This window comes from Armigeres subalbatus, chromosome 2 (assembly GCF_024139115.2).
Source record: "Armigeres subalbatus isolate Guangzhou_Male chromosome 2, GZ_Asu_2, whole genome shotgun sequence".
Lineage (NCBI taxonomy): Eukaryota > Metazoa > Arthropoda > Insecta > Diptera > Culicidae > Armigeres > Armigeres subalbatus.
In genome coordinates, this window is record NC_085140.1 from 151,980,772 (window position 1) to 152,001,524 (window position 20,753).

Below are 20,753 nucleotides of genomic sequence, written 5' to 3' on the forward strand. Positions count from 1 at the left end.
CAAGAGGTGGGTTGTTCAGGTCTCCGCCTAGGAGGCCAGAGGCAATAGTCGGCAGCTCAGTGCGCAGCGCCAGCGTGGGTCACTTAACCATCTCCCAGGTTCCGCCGGTAGAGGTTATAGACGGCCCATGGCTTGTGAAGGCGATGAACCGCAAAAGCAATGGGCTTTCGGCCTTCGAGGTGGCGACGGAACAGTTGGACGCCATCATCGACTTTGCGTCATCGAAGCATAATATCAGTAAGGAACTCAAGAGGAGCTTGCTGAAACTTCGAAAGTCGATACTGGACGCCAAGCTGGAGAGGGCGGTCGGGACGGCCAAGTGTAAGCACGTGAAATCCGTGGAGTCGAGGTCTACCCAGACTGAGGCCCAAGGATTCGCGGACTGGGGCAAGGTCGAATCGACCGAGGGCGTGCCAACGAAGACGGTGGTGCCAAAGTCTACCCAGACTGAGGTTCAAGTATTTGCGGGCACGTCGGGGGTGACTGCTCCAACGGAGCAGACACAAAAACGGGGGAGACAGTCTCCAGGGGATGAGCTCCCTGGGGGCCGCTCCAAAACGCGGAGGGTTACTACCCCGAACAAGAGTAGTGGGGCTGGGAAGCTGAACCCCGGTCAGGTACCTCCAAATCCGGGGGAAGAAGGACCTGGAAAGGTCCGTCTACACAAGAAAGACGGTGGTAAGGGGTTACGGCAGGCTGAGAGCTCTCAGCCGTACCAGCCCAGGGAAATAGAGGGAGATGACGCCTTCTGGACCCTGGTCAAGAACAAGAGGAAACCGGAGACGTCAAGGGCCGAAAAGAAGGCCCAGGCGAATGACGGTAGCAAGAAGTCTAGGGTAGGCGCCAATCGCTCCAGGGGCGATGCCCTAGTCATCAAAACGGACGAGGCTAAGTACTCGGATGTCTTGAAGGCGATGAGGAGTGACGTCAAGCTCGGTGAACTCGGCGCCGACGTACGTCGAATAAGACGTACACGGATGGGCGAGATGATCCTCGAGCTGAAGCGGGGCGTCTCGCAAAAGGGCGCCGCCTACAAGAAGTTGGCGGAGGAAGTCCTAGGCGAGACGGTCAAGATGAGGGCACTCACGACGGAGGTGAATCTAAGGGTTAAAGACCTGGACGAGATCACCGAAGTCGAAGAACTCGTCACGGCACTGCGGCGACAGTGTGAAGTGGAGACGCCCACCGCAGCCGTTCGGCTACGGAAAGGTCCGGCAGGGACGCAGGTAGCATTGGTTCGGCTATCTGCAGCGGACGCCTCCAAGGTAGTCAAGTTAGGGAGCGTCAAGGTGGGATGGTCGGTATACCCTGTGGGCATATACGAGCAACCCGAAGTTTGCTTCAAGTGCCTGGAACCGGGGCACAAGCAATGGGACTGCAAAGGCCCTGACAGAAGCAATCTCTGCCGACGCTGCGGATTGGAGGGACATAAGGCACAATGCTGCACGAACCCTCCCAATTATTTGATTTGTTCCAGCAAAGCTGTAAACAGCAAGCACCCCATGGGGGGTTCGATGTGCCCGGCGGTTAAGCGTGCTGCAAAATCACAGTGCAGGTAACGCAGCTGGCTTGCTCGGCCTCGCCCGAGTGTTTGGTGTGCGCAGGTTTAGAGGAAACGGCGGAAAACCTGTTGTTCGTGTGCCCACGTTTTCGCGCAATGCGTGACCACATGCTTGCCACATGTGGTCTGTACACTACCCCGGACAACCTAGTTCGGAGGATGTGTAAAGATGAAGTTGGCTGGAACGCCGTTTTATCGGCTATCGTCCAAATCGTCTCGGAGCTACACAGAAGGTGGCGCGTGGACTCAAGGATGGCTAGTTCAGGCGCAAATAAGAGGTGGTCCAAGGGATCGGAGTCAGCTTCATGGGTCATACCGGTGGTCATGCCCTGTGGTCGAACTCGATCCTTTTATCGAACAAGTGGCCGCGCGAAGAACAACATGGTATCGTCGCTTTCGCGGCGTCGGTCAACCGGGCGGGTTCCGAGCCCGAGGACGGAAAGAGGTACTCGTCAAGGCTGGGGCAGGCGTAGGCACCGCGTCGGCAAGTCCCTCTGTGTGTTGGCGAAGAGACCCTATCGCAGAGAGGTCAATTTGGGGTGCACGCGGCAACACTTCCGTCCATTCCGTACAAGAACTGCATTGAAGAAACAGTGGGTTTAGAAAAAAAAGTGTGCCTCACATATTTGAGTTGAAAATAGAGGAAAAACTTTTATGCTGCAATGTTTGCGGATAAAATTGTTATTGATGATTCGCAATGCTGAAATATAAAATGAACCATTATTCCGATCAAATAGATTTGAATAAATCTGAAACGTTAAATCAGTGACACGTGCTCTCATTGTGTTGAGTACGTCGTTATGAAGCGCAGGCTTTCGACGGATAATAATGATATAGAACACAGTGATTATCGCAAGTTATAATTTTAATCCTCCGCGAGAGGCTGCCACATATGCCCTCTGCTTCGCTACAGTATAAAGTGAAATGCGAGTATCACTGCATGGGGACTGTTCTATCGGCACTCTCCGAGGGATATTTTTCCGGAACCCGGTTCCGACAGAGTTGTACATTAGTTGTACACATAATATGAAGTTATACCGATGGAGGCCATTATTATTTTGCTGCTGTTGGTGTTATTTGCCGCCGAGTGTCGATACTCAAAACTAGGACACAACGGCCTGCGAGTCAATGGTGCAGCAAATTTTAATTATAATGATTAAGCATGTAAATAGTTCAAACAACATCCGAGCAACGGCAGTAGCATCAGACGTTCATTGACTTACGGCCTGGTAATAGTAAACAAAACCATTAAGAGAGATGGGAAAATAATGACCTTTGACGTTAGTGGATTAAATATTCAGGAATCTAATATGTCCACTGTACTGCTGAATTGGTTCTGTTTGTGATTTAGGAGAGCCATAAAGTGTAGTCGGCTATTAAAATCATCATGTAGTTCTACTGCTTATTTTTTATATTCGATCGTGACTATCTCTGCATTCCAATTTATCCTTTTTGATGATGGAAATTGCACATGACATGCACAATATATAAACGAAATCCTAGACCGACAGTTTAATCCAACATCTCCAGAAACATTGTCAAATCCATTGCCTTAATTATGGAAGTACTTGGAGCAGAAATGCAGTTATTTTTTCAGAGGTCTGTATTTGCTTCCCAGTAGGTCAAAATCGAACATGAGGCAACATTAGATACTAAGGTTGAGGCCATATACATATAATGTGGGAAAGTACTTATGTCGCCTCCACTTTAGCATCTTATGTGGCACTATATACGATCTTGTGTTGATTGAGTTATTGACTTGTGACAGCGGTGCTGAAATTAAGAGAAAATGTAGCACCAAAAAACTACAATAGTATAAGGTTCTGAAGAGAAATCCGTGAAACCGTGAAAATAAGATTCGAAGAAATCCCTTTTAGATTTATTAAAGAGAAACAATTATTTGGCCATAACTCCGGAACACGATGATCCATTTTTGATAGCCTGAAAACTCACATTAAGTAAACATTTTCCGAATTCATGTTTAAGAATACCTAATGAAAACATTCTACATTCTACTACTTACATTCATCAAACTTTATGGAACAATTCAACAAGTTTTAAGCCATTCCATGAACAACGCTTTTGTTGTCCTTTGCTATTACTAAAATAGAAAATCGATTCTAACTCATCGGTGGTAACCTTTGTTGTCCGCCTAGCAAACGTTGAGTGAATTTGTCAATCCAATGCAGCAATAGCGTTTCCACTCGCAGACACCTGATAGGTTAACTTTGGCCCCATCTACCTCTTCTACACCCACTCGAGGTAGTTGATACATGAGACCTGAATATCTAATTTGGTACGATCGATTGATTTGCTTTTTTTTCCTCCACCGTTTCGTTCTCGAAGTGTACATTGTCGTATTCGAACTCTTTTTTTCTCGACCGAATGGCCAAATGAATAACACTCCTGCGGAAGGAATTCACCACACTACCGTTCGTCTCAAAATTAGTCAATAGACTGATGACACATTCAAATTTTCATCTCCTTGAACCGGCTAGCTTCGTTCATCTCGAGCACTCCTTGTCCCTTTCACACATTTACTTGCAGCCTTTTTTTCCACAGCCGATAATTTTCAGTACCTCTCTTTCGTTCATACACACAATCAAATTTCACTGTCACCATCAATGGGCATCTCTCATTGAAAGAGCTTACATGGCTTACAATATATTGTTGGTCGCGAAAAGGAAGAACAACGCTAAAACTGATTCAGTTAAATCTGTATTAAATTGAACAATGTCAACACATTTCAAAATAATTCACCAGCGTCTATCGTAATCACTACATCCTCCCCCTACTCTACTCTTTAAAAGAACAGAAAAACATATTACATGTTTCTAACATCATGTACTAGCTTGCATCATCAGTTGCACACATCAGAAATATATATCAAACGAATTCGTTTGAAAAAATAAACAAAAAATCCGAATCCAGTAAAAACGAATACAAATTCAATCCAAACTAAGCCCAGTCCAAATTCAACTCATATCCTATACAAATCCAACTCAAAAGCAATTTAAATCCAATCAAAATCCAATATAATGTCAATCCAAGTCCAATCCAAAACCAATGATAATCGAGTCCAAATCCAATCCAAATCCAATTCAAAATCAATCCAAGCCCAATCCAAATCCAATCCAAATCCAAATCCAATGCAATCCAAATCCAAATTGAATTCAAATCCAATCTAAATAAAATTCAAATTGTGTCCACATCCAAAACAAATCCAATCCAAATCCAATTCAAAACCCAGTCCAAAATCAATGTATATCCAAAATAAATCCAACACAAAACCATCACAATTTTAATCCAATTCAATTTCAATTGGAACCCAATACCAATCCAATTGAAATCCAATAAACGTTCAGTCCTAAGCACACGCAAGTCGAAAACAAAACGATATCCAAATCAAATCCAATTCAAATCACATCCAAATTAAAAAATCTCAAATCCAATCAAAAAGAAACCAAATCCAATCAAAAAGAAACCAAATCCATTCTCATTCAAATTCAGATCCAATCCAAATTCTGTCCATTCTTATTAAAATAAGATACAAATAAAATAATATTCGAAATCAATACAAGTAAATCCCAATTCAATCCAAACCTAGTCCAAATTCAACTCATATCCAATACAAATTCAATTCAAAACCAATTCAAATCCAATCCGAAACAACATTCAATCAAAATCCCATTCAAATTCAATCCAAGTCCAATCCAATCTAAATCCAATTCAAGCCTAGTTCAATTCCAATACAAATGGATTTCAAAACCAATCCTAACCCAATTCATCTAAGTCCAAAACAAATTTAGTCTAAATCCAATCCACATCAAATGCACGTATGATTCAAATCCAAGCCATGTAAAATCCAAATCCAATCCAAATTGAGTCCAAATCCAATCCAAATCTAATTTGAATCCAATCCAACTCTAATCCAAATACAATCCAAATGCAATTTAAATCAAATCCACATCGAATCCAAGTCCAATTTAAATCCAACTCAAAACCAATTCAAATCCAATTTAATTTCAATCCAAGTCCAATTCAAAACCAATAATAATCGAGCCAAATCCGAACCAAATCAAATCCAAACTCAATCCAAGTCTAATCCAAATCCAATCCAATCCAAATTGCAAATCCAATTATAATTACAATTACAAATTGAATTCAAATCCAATCTAAATAAAATTTAATATCCACATCCAAAACAAATCCAATTCAAAACCCTGTTCAAAATCAATTTATATCCAATACAAATCCAATCCAAATCCGTTACAATTTCAATCCAATTCAATTTAATTGGAACTCAATACCAATCCAATTGAAATCCTATACAAATCCAATAAACGTTCAGTACTAAGCACACGCAAGTCGAAAAAAAACAAAACGATAACCAAATCAAATCCAATTCCAATTCAAATCATATCCAAATAAAAATAATAATCCATACCCAATGAAAAAAAATACATATCCAATCTAATTCAAATTCAGATCCAATCCAAATTCTGTCCATTCCAATTAAAATAAGACCCAAAAAAATAAAAAATATCCGAATTCAATTAAAGTAAATCTAAATTCAATTCAAACCCAGTCCAAATTCAACTCATCTCCAATACAAATTCGATTCAAAACCATTACAAATCCAATCCGAATCGAAATCCAGTCAAAACTCCATTAGAATTCAATCCAAGTCCAATCCAAATCCAATTCAAGGCATGCAAAATCCAAATCCAACCCAAATAGAGCTCAAACCCAATCCAAATCTAATTTGAATTCAATTCAACTGTAATCCAAATACATTCCAACTGCAAGCTAAATCACATCCACATTGAATCCAAGTCCAATCTAAATCCAACTCCAAATCAAATCCAATTTAATTTCAATCCAAGTCCAATTCAAAACTAATAATATCCTAATAAACAAACTCAATCCAAGTCCAATCCAAATCCAATACAATCCAAATTAAATTCAAATCCAATCTACATCAAGTTCAAAGTGTTTCCACATCCAAAAACAAACCAAATCAAACACAAATCTACATTCAATTCAAATCCCAGTCTAGATTCAATTTTCATACAAAACCATTTCAAATCCAATAAACGTTCAGTCCTAAGCACACGAAAATCGAAAATAAAACGATATTCAAATCAAATCCAATTCGAATTCAAACCCAATCCAATTCCATTTAAAATCAGATCCAAGTAAAAAAGTTTATCCAAATCCATTGAAAAATAATCCAAATCCAATCTAATTCAAATTCAGATCCAATCCAAATTCTGTCCATTCCAATTTAAATAAGATCCAAATCAAAGGAAAAATATCCGAATCTAATAAAAGTAAATCCAAAATCAATCCAAACCAAATTACAAATCCAATCTAAACCCAGTCCAAATTCAACTCATATCCAATACAAATTCAATTCAAAACCAATTCAAATCCAATCCGAATTCAAATCCAATGCAAATCCCATTCAAATTCAAAGTCCAAACCAAATGCAATCTAAATCAATTCCAAATTGAATCCAAGTCCAATCTAAATCCAATTCAAAACCAATACAAATCGAAGGCCAAGATGTAGTGATTACGATAGACGCTGGTGCATTATTTTGAAATGTGTTGACATTGTTCAATTTAATACAGATTTAACTGAATCAGTTTTAGCGTTGTTCTTCCTTTTCGCGACCAACAATATATTGTAAGCCATGTAAGCTCTTTCAATGAGAGATGCCCATTGATGATGACAGTGAAATTTGATTGTGTGTATGAATGAAAGAGTGGTACTGAAAATTATCGGCTGTGAAAAAAAAAGGCTGCAAGTAAATGTGTGAAAGGGACAAGGAGTGCTCGAGATGAACGAAGCTAGCCGGTTCAAGGAGATGAAAATTTGAATGTGTCATCAGTCTATTGACTAATTTTGAGACGAACGGTAGTGTGGTGCATTCCTTCCGCAGGAGTGTTATTCATTTGGCCATTCGGTCGAGAAAAAAAGAGTTCGAATACGACACCTCTTTTTTAGTTTATTTCTCTTTGGTATTTCTGATAGAACGGGAGTATTCATTTCTTAAAAATTTAAAATAATGCACCAGCGTCTATCGCAATCACTACATACATGTCTGTCTGGTCTTCCACAGTAGTGGCAGTAAAAGCTCATTTTTAGCAACAACAAAAATGAGTGAAGAGCTAAAGGTTTCTCTTGAATTCGATGTATACTTTCCATTCTTTTGCTTCGTATTTCATAAGGTATGTGTTTTTTCTGCAATACATACTTTTATATCCGCTAAATCGAAATGAATTATGCATTCGGAGCACAGTAGATGGGTTGGATCAATAACCTTTTAAAAGATATGAACACTATATTTCTGTATTTCTACTTTACAGCAGTTTAAATCATGATTGACACATCCAACCACCATTCGAAATAATAAAGATATCACGTTAGTATTGGCCTACTCAAAAAGACACATAGGTTTTAGCTTCCTAGCAACATTTACTCATCGGATTCAACTAATATAGAAATGCCAATCAAGAAAATTTTCTCAACATCGTGTTCATAGTTATTATATGTTTATTGTATTATTGATATGCTTTTGGTACATGCTTGCTGTTGTGATCCAAAGATAGGCATGTATTTTCGTTTTGTTATGTGACATCGAACTCATCGTTCTGATTTCACGATATAAGGCTTCCGAAGCGTGATTGGATAATAATTCAATCAAAATCAAAATAAACAGAACATAAATTAAATACAATTAGCTATTTTTAAGCCTTTGGACAAAATACACAAACTATCCTCTTGATCGTCTTTTAGGACAACTTTTTTCTCTGTTTTTGGTCGTTATTCATACACACTATAAAAGTTGCACATTGTAAGTCTGTTACAAATATTGATTAACACTCCATTGAATTTTATCTCAAATTTTATGATTGCCTTCCTAAATAGACATTCATGACCAAACAAAATGAGGATTCTTAACGAAAATCTTGTAAAGACTAATTCATTTTTTATTTATAGCTAAAACCTGTAGATGTGACATCACAGCCACGAGAATGAGACATATGGATTTCCATAAATCTTAACCTCCATGAACCTTATCGGCTAACGGGCCCAATATACTCGGAATGCCCAATCCATTCTGCCAATCAACAACTGCCGCACCTGTGCACGTGTTCTCAAAAGGCAACCCACACGGAAATGCCATTGCGCCGTCCATGATGACGATGGGTTGGCGGCTATGGAGAGAAAGACAATAACTCTGGTAGTATGAAGGACGAAATGACAGACTGGAGTGGAAAGTGTAAGACGATTGACGCTTTCGACCAGCTGGAAACAATATTTAGATTGAGCGCGTTATTAATAAAAGATGGTTATTGATTTGCGATTCATCAAACTGACTGGGTGTAGGAAATGTGAGGCACAGATGGCGAGGTTTATGATGGCTGTAATTATAATTTAATTTAATAATTCCGAGATTATTTAGGATACCAAATTAATTATCTAGCGGAATTATTGTTTTAGAAAACTTCATGAAGAACTCGGTGGTCTAGTTACTACCGCTTCTGCCTTACAAGCAGGAGGACGTGGGTTCAATTCCAGCCTCGTTCCCATTAAAACATGTGGCATGGTCCATATCACTTGTCTTGATGAACCCTCGATCTATGTTTCGGTTTAGTCACCCTAACCAACTAACACAACTTCCTTTCCGTGGTAGTTGTGGAGATGCAGAGATATTCTCGGTCTCTAGTAACAACAATAACTACACACTAATATTCCTCTCATTTCCCAACTGACTGAGAAACGTGTACATCAAGAATAGGTGGTCTTTCCCAACCTACATTCATTTGGATCCTTATGCAATTTCCACCTGTTCTGATCAATCACGGAGTAGCAACAATTGACATGTACAGTCAGTCTAAGCAAAGCTAAGCTAAATTAAGGAACAGGGATGGCAGAAATCACTGTCAATTATTTGCGTTTGTAGCTTTTTAAAAGAAATTTATCATGATGTATAGCCTTCTAAATCAGTTCTTTATTTATTTATTTTATTTATTTATTACGTCTTCGACTTATCTAGTCGTACAGACTACTATATGATAATCTGATGACAATTACAAAATGAAATCATCATGACAAAACGTCTCTCATAGGGGGGTCCCGTAGCGTAGTTGGCTACACGTTCGCTTTACAAGCGAATGGTCATGGGTTCGATTCCCAGCCCCTCCACCAAACCCTCGTCAGTCGCCGGATGCGTAGCCTATACGGTGGCGTATTGGGGAGCGCCCATACCGTTACGACTGCCTGATGACGACTGACAAATTGTTCTTCTCGGAGGCATTCCTCCACCGTACCTGGATAAATGGCAACCGAACAATGCGCAACGATCATTGGATTCACGACACGGACAAATGCACACAATGGACTCACGGTGAGATGGACCAGCAACGACAACAACAATGAATAATGGAAAATCTAAAAATAGATTCTGTGTGGATTCTGGCAGCAGAATACCACAGTAGATCTCGGCACAGTAGCGGTTAAGTAACACAGAGTGCCTACCAAATAAAGAAAGGAATAAAAAAAAAAAAAAAACGTCTCTCACGGTATGCTACAGGGTGTCTGCAAATTATCCGTACAACAAGACAGGTTTTAAATTTTTTTTTTTAAATAAATTAAAGATACAGCATGCATTGCATGTTATTATAATAGGACTACATAAACCAAGCTGAATTTGTTCACATTAAAATGACCCCTGTATCCTGAGTTGTACGCCTTCGATCGTGTTGGAAAAAAATCACGACGTGGAATTGATTTTTAACATATCAACTGCCTTTGTTGCAATTCTGAGCTCAATCGGGCATACCGAACAAATTTCCTGAACAAAAGAGTGACGGAGGTGTATTTTCCTATGCATTTTGGCTGAAACCACCATACAAACTTCAAATCAATTGCGCCAGCTTATGCAACAAGCGATTGAGCTGAAATTTTCAGAGATTGATTTTCTCACCCAAAGGCACAATCCTGGGGGGTGCCCCGTAGAATTCGACAACTTTTTGTTTCCTGGGCCAGTCTAATGAAGATGTGAGAGCCTTTTTCATTTTCTTTTGGATTCAATCCCTGCTAAGGAATTATTGTTTTAGAAAACGATAACCTCCATATCGTGATATCCCTCTATCTCAATGTGTTCTGTTCATATTTTGTTTAGGATTCTCTCTCCTTATGTCGATATGTTCAAATTTTATGACTACTAGATCATCTTTGAGCAATAACAAAGCCGTCAAAAACAAGAAATGACATTTGTTTTGTTGTCGTTTTTCATAGCAACGAGCATTTTTCGATCTAGTATCCATTTCAATGCTTCTTCCATTCTTTGATCTCTTCCTATCTTGATGGTCCCTTCGATATCGAGATGAAGAGAGTCGACTGTATAAATGTTGCGAACATTATTGTGCCTTGCAACAAAATGACACCTTTCGTGATCATTTTTCGGAACCCTCCTTTCAAGAGGCTCGGAAGCCTCCTTTTAAGAGGATCGGAAGCCTCCTTTCAAGAGGCTCGGAAGCCTCCTTTCAAGAGGCTCGGAAGCCTCCTTTCAAGAGGCTCGGAAGCCTCCTTTCAAGAGGCTCGGAAGCCTCCTTTCAAGAGGCTCGGAAGCCTCCTTTCAAGAGGCTCGGAAGCCTCCTTTCAAGAGGCTCGGAAGCCTCCTTTCAAGAGGCTCAGAAGCCTCCTTTCAAGAGGCTCGGAAGCCTCCTTCAAGAGGCTCGGAAGCCTCCTTTCAAGAGGCTCGGAAGCCTCCTTTCAAGAGGCTCGGAAGCCTCCTTTCAAGAGGCTCGGAAGCCTCCTTTCAAGAGGCTCGGAAGCCTCCTTTCAAGAGGCTCGAAAGCCTCCTTTCAAGAGGCTCAAAAGCCTCCTTTCAAGAGGCTTGGAAGCCTCCTTCCAGAGGTTTGGAAGCCTCCTTCAAGAGGTTCAGGAAGCCTCCTTTCAAGAGGCCTCAGAAGCCTCCTTTCAAGAGGCTCAGGAAGCCTCCTTTCAAGAGGCTCAGAAGCCTCCTTTCAAGAGGCTCAGAAGCTTCCTTTCAAGAGGCCCGGAAGCTTCCCTTCAAGAGGCCTGGAAGCCTCCTTTCAAGAGGCCTCGGAAGCCTCCTTTCAAGAGGCTCAAGCCTCCTTTCAAGAGGCCTCGAAACCTCCTTTCAAGAGGCTCGGAAGCCTCCTTCAAGAGGCTCGGAAGCCTCCTTTCAAGAGGTTTGGAAGCCTCCTTTCAAGAGGCTCGGAAGCCTCCTTTCAAGAGGCTCGGAAGCCTCCTTTCAAGAGGCTCGGAAGCCTCCTTTCAAGAGGCTCGGAAGCCTCCTTTCAAGAGGTTCAGAAGCCTCCTTTCAAGAGGCTCGTCAGCCTCCTTTCAAGGGGCCTCCTTTCAAGAGGCTCGGAAGCCTCCTTTCAAGAGGCTCGGAAGCCTCCTTTCAAGAGGCTCGGAGGCCTCCTTTCAAGAGGCCCGGAAGCCTCCTTTCAAGAGGCTCAGGAAGCCTCCTTTCAAGAGGCTCAGAAGCCTCCTTCAAGAGGCCTGGAAGCCTCCTTCAAGAGGCTCAGAAGCCTCCTTTCAAGAGGCTCAGAAGCCTCCTTTCAAGAGGCTCGGAAGCCTCCTTTCAAGAGGCTCGGAAGCCTCCTTTCAAGAGGCCCGGAAGCCACCCTTCAAGCGGCTCGGAAGCCTCCTTTCAAGAGGCTCGGAAGCCTCCTTTCAAGAGGCTCGGAAGCCTCCTTTCGAGACGGCCGCCACCCTGCTCTCCACACGCTCGCAACCCGCCTCTCTACCGGCCCGGAAGCCTCCTTTCAAGAGGCTCGGAAGCCTCCTTTCAAGAGGCTCGGAAGCCTCCTTTCAAGAGGCTCGGAAGCCTCCTTTCAAGAGGCTCGGAAGCCTCCTTTCAAGAGGCTCCAAGCCTCCTTTCAAGAGGCCTGGAAGCCTCCCTTCAAGAGGCTCGGAAGCCTCCTTTCAAGAGGCTCAGAAGCCTCCTTTCAAGAGGCTCAGGAAGCCTCCTTTCAAGAGGCTCAGAGCCTCCTTTCAAGAGGCCCGGAAGCCTCCTTTCAAGAGGCTCAGAAGCCTCCTTTCAAGAGGCTCAGGAAGCCTCCTTTCAAGAGGCCTGGAAGCCTCCTTTCAAGAGGCTCAGGAAGCCTCCTTTCAAGAGGCTCAAGCCTCCTTTCAAGAGGCTCAGGAAGCCTCCTTTCAAGAGGCTCAGGCCTCCTTTCAAGAGGCTCAGAGCCTCCTTTCAAGAGGCTCAAGCCTCCTTTCAAGAGGCTCGGAAGCCTCCTTTCAAGAGGCTCGGAAGCCTCCTTTCAAGAGGCTCAGGAAGCCTCCTTTCAAGAGGCTCAGAAGCCTCCTTTCAAGAGGCTCAGAAGCCTCCTTTCAAGAGGCTCAGGAAGCCTCCTTTCAAGAGGCTCCGGAAGCCTCCTTTCAAGAGGCCTGGAAGCCTCCTTTCAAGAGGCTCAGGAAGCCTCCTTTCAAGAGGCCCGGAAGCCTCCTTTCAAGAGGCCTGGAAGCCTCCTTCAAGAGGCTCGGAAGCCTCCTTTCAAGAGGCTCGGAAGCCTCCTTTCAAGAGGCTCAGAAGCCTCCTTTCAAGAGGCCCGGAAGGCTCCTTTCAAGAGGCTCAGGAAGCCTCCTTTCAAGAGGCCCGGAAGCCTCCTTTCAAGAGGCTCAGCCTCCTTTCAAGAGGCTCAGCCTCCTTTCAAGAGGCTCGAAGCCTCCTTTCAAGAGGCTCGGAAGCCTCCTTTCAAGAGGGCTCAGAGCCTCCTTCAAGAGGCCTGGAAGCCTCCTTTCAAGAGGCTCAGAAGCCTCCTTTCAAGAGGCTCAAGCCTCCTTTCAAGAGGCTCAGAAGCCTCCTTTCAAGAGGCTCCGGAAGCCTCCTTTCAAGAGGCTCGAAGCCTCCTTCAAGAGGCTCAGGAAGCCTCCTTTCAAGAGGCCTCAGCCTCCTTTCAAGAGGCCTGGAAGCCTCCTTTCAAGAGGCTCGGAAGCCTCCTTTCAAGAGGCCTCAAGCCTCCTTTCAAGAGGCCCGGTGCCTCCTTTCAAGAGGCTCAAGCCTCCTTCAAGAGGCCTCAGCCTCCTTTCAAGAGGCTCGGAAGCCTCCTTTCAAGAGGCTCAAGCCTCCTTTCAAGAGGCTCGGAAGCCTCCTTTCAAGAGGCTCAGAGCCTCCTTTCAAGAGGCCCGGAAGCCTCCTTTCAAGAGGCTCAGAAGCCTCCTTTCAAGAGGCTCAGAGCCTCCTTTCAAGAGGCTCCAGCCTCCTTTCAAGAGGCTCAGGAAGCCTCCTTTCAAGAGGCTGGAAGCCTCCTTTCAAGAGGCTCAGAGCCTCCTTTCAAGAGGCTCAAAGCCTCCTTTCAAGAGGCTCGGAAGCCTCCTTTCAAGAGGCTCAGGAAGCCTCCTTTCAAGAGGCTCAGAAGCCTCCTTTCAAGAGGCTCAGAAGCCTCCTTTCAAGAGGCCTGGAAGCCTCCTTTCAAGAGGCTCAGGAAGCCTCCTTTCAAGAGGCTCGGAAGCCTCCTTTCAAGAGGCTCAAGCCTCCTTTCAAGAGGCTCAGGAAGCCTCCTTTCAAGAGGCCCGGAAGCCTCCTTTCAAGAGGCTCAGAAGCCTCCTTTCAAGAGGCTCAAGCCTCCTTCAAGAGGCCCGGAAGCCTCCTTTCAAGAGGCTCAGAGCCTCCTTTCAAGAGGCTCGGAAGCCTCCTTTCAAGAGGCTCGGAAGCCTCCTTTCAAGAGGCTCGGCCTCCTTTCAAGAGGCCCGGAAGCCTCCTTTCAAGAGGCTCGGAAGCCTCCTTTCAAGAGGCTCGGAAGCCTCCTTTCAAGAGGCTCGGAAGCCTCCTTTCAAGAGGCCTCAAGCCTCCTTTCAAGAGGCTCAAGCCTCCTTTCAAGAGGCCTGGAAGCCTCCTTTCAAGAGGCTCGAAGCCTCCTTTCAAGAGGCCTGGAAGCCTCCTTTCAAGAGGCTCAGCCCTCCTTTCAAGAGGCCTCGGAAGCCTCCTTTCAAGAGGCTCAGAAGCCTCCTTTCAAGAGGCTCGGAAGCCTCCTTTCAAGAGGCTCGGAAGCCTCCTTTCAAGAGGCTCAGAAGCCTCCTTTCAAGAGGCCTGGAAGCCTCCTTTCAAGAGGCCTCGGAAGCCTCCTTTCCAAGAGGCCTGGAAGCCTCCTTTCAAGAGCCTCGGAAACCTGCTTTAAAGATGCTCAGAAGCCTCCTTTCAAGAGGCTCGGAAGCCTCCTTCCAAGAGGCTCGGAAGCCTCCTTTCAAGAGGCTCGGAAGCCTCCTTTCAAGAGGCTCGGAAGCCTCTTTTCATGAGGCTCGAAAGCCTACTTTCAAGAGGCTCGGAAGCCTCCTTTTGAGAGTTTGGAAGCCTCCTTTCAAGAGGCTCGGAAGCCTCCTTTTGAGAGTTTGGAAGCCTCCTTTCAAGAGGCTCGGAAGCCTCCTTTCAAGAGGCTCGGAAGCCTCCTTTCAAGAGGCTCGGAAGCCTCCTTTCAAGAGGCTCGGAAGCCTCCTTGCAAGCGGCTCGGAAGCCTCCTTTCAAGAGGCTCGGAAGCCTCCTTTCAAGAGGCTCGGAATCCTCCTTTCAAGAAGCTCGTTAGCCTCCTCACAAGAGGCTCGGAAGCCTCCTTACAAGAGGTTCGGAAGCATCCCTCAAAGAGGCTCATGGATAAGAAATTTCGCCGAATTTAACAATAATAGAACAATTTTCACTAAGAATACCTTCCTCCTGTAAAAATTATTGAGAAAAACTATGGATTCATTCCTAGAGAAATGCTTGGGGGAAATGGTAAAGAAATTTTCTCAAGACATTTATTTTTTCCATTTTACTTCAATACATGTAGAGAAACTTGAATTTTAAATTTCCTGTTAAATGATTTAAGAAAAATAATTTGAGAGCATTCTCGGAGAAATTCCTAGAGAAGTTTCTGGCATTATTCTGCCGCCAAATATATAGATCAATAGATTATCTTAGGAACATCCTCCGTATTGTTGACATAACATTCATTGGAGGAAGTTTTATGCCCCAAACCCTCGCATTTTATATCTGTGGTGGATCATTTACATTGCATTCACACACTTATAAGGCAATCCATAAGAAAGCTGCGATCAGCTGACGATTTTTGTTTACCTTGATGTTTTGACAGACTCTGACCGGACTGACAGAACAATCCAAAGGAAATTGTTAAGCGAGATTTACACCAGAAGTGAGTTGCCTTCAACTGCATACACACTTTGTTTTGATTTCGATTGTCAGTCCCCCCATCGCTGAATGTCCTCATGGATAGCCTAATATTTCCATAAATCATGCCATGAATAACTCAATTGGAACCAGGTTGTATTCCATTTCAAATTTCTATCTGCCTTTTTATGAGCTCCTGAGCTTACGATTTGGTACACATGAGTTTCTGAGCTTACGATTTGGTACACATGAGTTTTACAAAAAAGCGTCTCTTTTATTGGTTTTCGAGACTATGACGAACAGACGAAAATACCTGCCGTCTCCCTACTTGTACCCCAAAAACTTTAGTTATTTACTATTAGACCATTTTTGATTAGTCTTTTAGAAAACGGAGCATAACAAAATAAAAAAAAATCTTTCTGAATTATTTCATAAGAAATTCAAATTGTTTTTATTTTATGAAGCTTCTCTATAAGAACCAAAAAAACATATTTTTATTTGTAATAAGTGAGCTGATGTTATCGCTGTAACGGACGCTTGCTCTATCAAGACTTGCAATGACAATTATTACACCGAGAAAAGCAATCACGACATTTTCTATTCTCTCGCATAATTGACGTCACACATTGGAGAACAACACAAAAAAGACGAATCGTTACAACACAATAGAAGAAAGATAGTTTCCGTTCAGATATCGAGAGATAGATTTCAAACCTAAAGAAGCTATCGTATAGATGCACAAAAGTATACAGAAACAAGTTCCGGAACAAACAGTCGTTCACCTGAAACAACGTCAGTGCTCGAAAAACTAAACAAAACCTGTACAAAAGCAGCATTCAAATAATGGAGAAAACTCCGCTTCGACGATGATGAGGTTGATTCAGTGTGAAAATACGAAAACCATAGATGAAACTGAAGTGCAAGGTAATTGCCAACTGATTGCATTAAGAACAAAAACGAAACTTCCAGGCAGATGATGTAATTGCTTGCACATTGTGCTCATGGTCGGTGCCGTGCTTCGGAAGTGCAAAGTTGCACCCAGTTTTCTCACTCTCCGAAGTATCGCGCTCTGGGATGGTCTTATCAATTTCCTTCACGTGACAAATGAAAACCATTGCTCTGCCGGCGGTGCACGGGAAAACCCAGAGGAGTTATTCAAATTAAACGAAACTGAGAAACAAAACGAAAAAAAAAAAATGATAGCGAAATGAAATAATGAACGGAACACAAAACGAGAACGGGCGGGTTGCAACTTTGTTATAACTGGGAGATGAACAATGTGTACGAATCGGGAATTGTTGATATCCGTGTTGGATTGAGGCTTGGTGTTTTCTCTGCGAGGCACGGTGATCCAAACGTGCTAAAAATGGAACTTTTGAGAAAGCTCCACTTTTAGCACAACTGGACCGCTGTGTTGCCGTAATGCGGTAAAGTGACGTATATACCATTTCGCTCATTTCGCAAGCAAAAATGAAACAATTTGGCATCAACGTCTCTTTCCCAGACAACGACGGTGCAGTGTGTCATGGGTATTGAGAAATCGGGCTTTTGGGGGTGGGGGAGAAAGGGATCTGTTTCCGTATCCTACCTGAGTTACTGGATTCTCTCCAGGCCTATATACAACATTGTGCAGTGGTCGCTTCCTGCCGACGTAGTTGACACAGACAAACTCCAGCAGCGAGGCGTAGATGAAGCACATGCACACGCCGTCCCACACGTTCATCGCCGTCAGATTCGACACTACCGGAAGCGTACTGCGGAAACCGTTGGAGGTGGTGAAAAAATTCAGCATTGTCGTGACGCCTGGTCCGGGGGAAGAGACAGTTGGATTGTGTTTCGGATTCGGAGTTTGACGGCGGTGGCCCACGGTGAATCGCGTTGAAACGGAAAAAGAACAGATGAAACTCATATCAGAGATAAATATTTGATGAACAGTTTCACGAATTATGCAGGATGATGTAGCGGTTCCGGTGACTGAGTATTGTGTTTTCGTTCGACAGACTGGACTGGTTTATGGAATTAGGTGCATTGTTTAACAGTTCTCTGATATGTTATGGCATGAGTGCTGATTACAGATACGATTGGAATTAAATACTTATCGATTCTGCTTATAAAAGTGTTGTTATCATAAGGGCTTTGGGTAAAAATTCTTCGTTCTCTAGATCTACTTCAAGTTTTCCTTTAAATTTCATCATATTATTTAGATTAACTTACAGAGGAAATTCATTCGAACCCTCCTTAGCCGTGCGGTAAGACGCGCGGCTACAAAGCAAGGCCATGCTGAGGGTGGCTGGGTTCGATTCCCGGTTCCGGTCTAGGCAATTTTCGGATTGGAAATTCCATTTCCAGGAATTTCTCAGGGGCCCTCCTTAGGGGCCTTAATTTCCAGAGGAAATTCATTCGAATTTCCAGAGGAAATTCATTCGAATTTCCAGAGGAAATTCTTTCAAGTTTCCAGAGGAAATTCATTCGAATTTCCAGAGGAAATTCATTCGAATTTCCAGAGGAAATTCATTCGAATTTCCAGAGGAAATTCATTCGAATTTCCAGAGGAAATTCATTCGAATTACCAGAGGAAATTCATTCGAATTTCCAGAGGAAATTCATTCGAATTTCCAGAGGAAATTCATTCGAATTTCCAGAGGAAATTCATTCGAATTTCCAGAGGAAATTCATTCGAATTTCCAGAGGAAATTCATTCGAATTTCCAGAGGAAATTCATTCGAATTTCCAGGGGAAATTCATTCATTCGAGAGGAAATTCATTCGATTTCCAGAGGAAATTCTTTCGATTTCCAGAGGAAATTCTTTCAATTTCCAGAGGAAATTCTTTCGAATTTCAGAGGAAATTCTTTCCAATTTCAGAGGAAATTCTTCGAATTCCAGAGGAAATTCTTCGATTTCCAGAGGAAATTCTTTCGAATTCCAGAGGAAATTCTTCGGAATTTCCAGAGGAAATTCTTCGAATTTCCAGAGGAAATTCTTCGGAATTTCCAGAGGAAATTCTTCGAATTTCCAGAGGAAATTCTTCGAATTTCCAGAGGAAATTCTTCGAATTTCCAGAGGAAATTCTTCGAATTTCCAGAGGAAATTCTTCGAATTTCCAGAGGAAATTCTTCGAATTTCCAGAGGAAATTCTTTCGAATTCCAGAGGAAATTCTTTCGAATTTCAGAGGAAATTCTTTCGAATTTCCAGAGGAAATTCTTTCGAATTTCCAGAGGAAATTCTTTCGAATTTCCAGAGGAAATTCTTTCGAATTTCCAGAGGAAATTCTTTCGAATTTCCAGAGGAAATTCTTTCGAATTTCCAGAGGAAATTCTTTCGAATTTCCAGAGGAAATTCATTCGAATTTCCAGAGGAAATTCATTCGAATTTCCAGAGGAAATTCATTCGAATTTCTAGAGGAAATTCATTCGAATTTCCAGAGGAAATTCATTCGAATTTCCAGAGGAAATTCATTCGAATTTCCAGAGGAAATTCATTCGAATTTCCAGAGGAAATTCATTCGAATTTCCAGAGGAAATTCATTCGAATTTCCAGAGGAAATTTATTCGAATTTCCAGAGGAAATTCATTCGAATTTCCAGAGGAAATTTATTCGAATTTCCAGAGGAAATTCATTCGAATTTCCAGAGGAAATTCATTCGAATTTCCAGAGGAAATTCATTCGAATTTCCAGAGGAAATTCATTCAAATATCCCGAGGAAATTCATTCCAATTTCCCGAGGAAATTCATTCCAATTTCCCGAGGAAATTCAGAAGAATTTCCCGAGGAAATTCATTCACTTTTCCTGCCGGAGGAAATTCATTCGAATTTCCAGAGGAAATTCATTCGAATTTCCAGAGGAAATTCATTCGAATTTCCAGAGGAAATTCATTCGAATTTCCAGAGGAAATTCATTCGAATTTCCAGAGGAAATTCATTCGAATTTCCAGAGGAAATTCATTCCAATTTCCAGAGGAAATTCATTCGAATTTCCAGAGGAAATTCATTCAAATTCCAGAGGAAATTCATTCGAATTCCAGAGGAAATTCATCCGACTTTCCAGAGGAAATTCATCAGAATTTCCAGAGAAAATTCATCTGAATTTCCAGCGGAAATTCAGAGAATTTCCAGGGGAAATTCATTAAAATTTCCAGAGGAAATTCATTCGAATTTCCAGAGGAAATTCCAGAGGAAATTCATTCGAATTTCCAGAGGAAATTCATTCGAATTTCCAGAGGAAATTCATTCGAATTTCCAGAGGAAATTCATTCGAATTTCCAGAGGAAATTCATTCGAATTTCCAGAGGAAATTCATTCGAATTTCCAGAGGAAATTCATTCGAATTTCCAGAGGAAATTCATTCGAATTTCCAGAGGAAATTCATTCGAATTTCCAGAGGAAATTCATTCGAATTTCCAGAGGAAATTCATTCGAATTTCCAGAGGAAATTCATTCGAATTTCCAGAGGAAATTCATTCGAATTTCCAGAGGAAATTCATTCGAATTTCCAGAGGAAATTCATTCGAATTTCCAGAGGAAATTCATTCCAATTTCCAGAGGAAATTCATTCGAATTTCCAGAGGAAATTCATTCGAATTTCCAGAGGAAATTCATTCGAATTGCAAGAGGAAATTCATTCGAATTGCAAGAGGAAATTCATTCGAATTTCCAGAGGAAATTCATTCGAATTTCCAGAGGAAATTCATTCGAATTTCCAGAGGAAATTCATTCGAATTTCCAGAGGAAATTCATTCGAATTTCCAGAGGAAATTCATTTGAATTTTGAATTTGAATTTCCAGAGGAAATTCATTCGAATTTCCAGAGGAAATTCATTCGAATTTCCAGAGGAAATTCATTCGAATTTCCAGAGGAAATTCATTCGAATTTCCAGAGGAAATTCATTCGAATTTCCAGAGGAAATTCATTCGAATTTCCAGAGGAAATTCATTCGAATTTCCAGATGAAATTCATTCAAATTTCCAGAGGAAGTTCATTCGAATTTCCAGAGGAAGTTCATTCGAATTTCCAGAGGAAGTTCATTCGAATTTCCA

The 20,753-nt window shown here is 42.3% G+C and overlaps 1 protein-coding gene across 5 annotated transcripts in view; it reads right to left on the reverse strand.

Annotated features, from left to right (window-relative positions):
• The window catches only part of LOC134211033 (glutamate-gated chloride channel), a 538,835-nt gene that overhangs the window by 74,167 nt on the left and 443,915 nt on the right, over positions 1-20,753 (reverse strand). For all 5 annotated transcript variants that reach the window (XM_062687560.1, XM_062687563.1, XM_062687564.1 and 2 more), the window contains one exon: positions 17,305-17,519. In XM_062687560.1, coding sequence (XP_062543544.1) covers positions 17,305-17,519 — 215 coding nt within the window. The remainder of the gene's footprint in view (positions 1-17,304; positions 17,520-20,753) is intronic.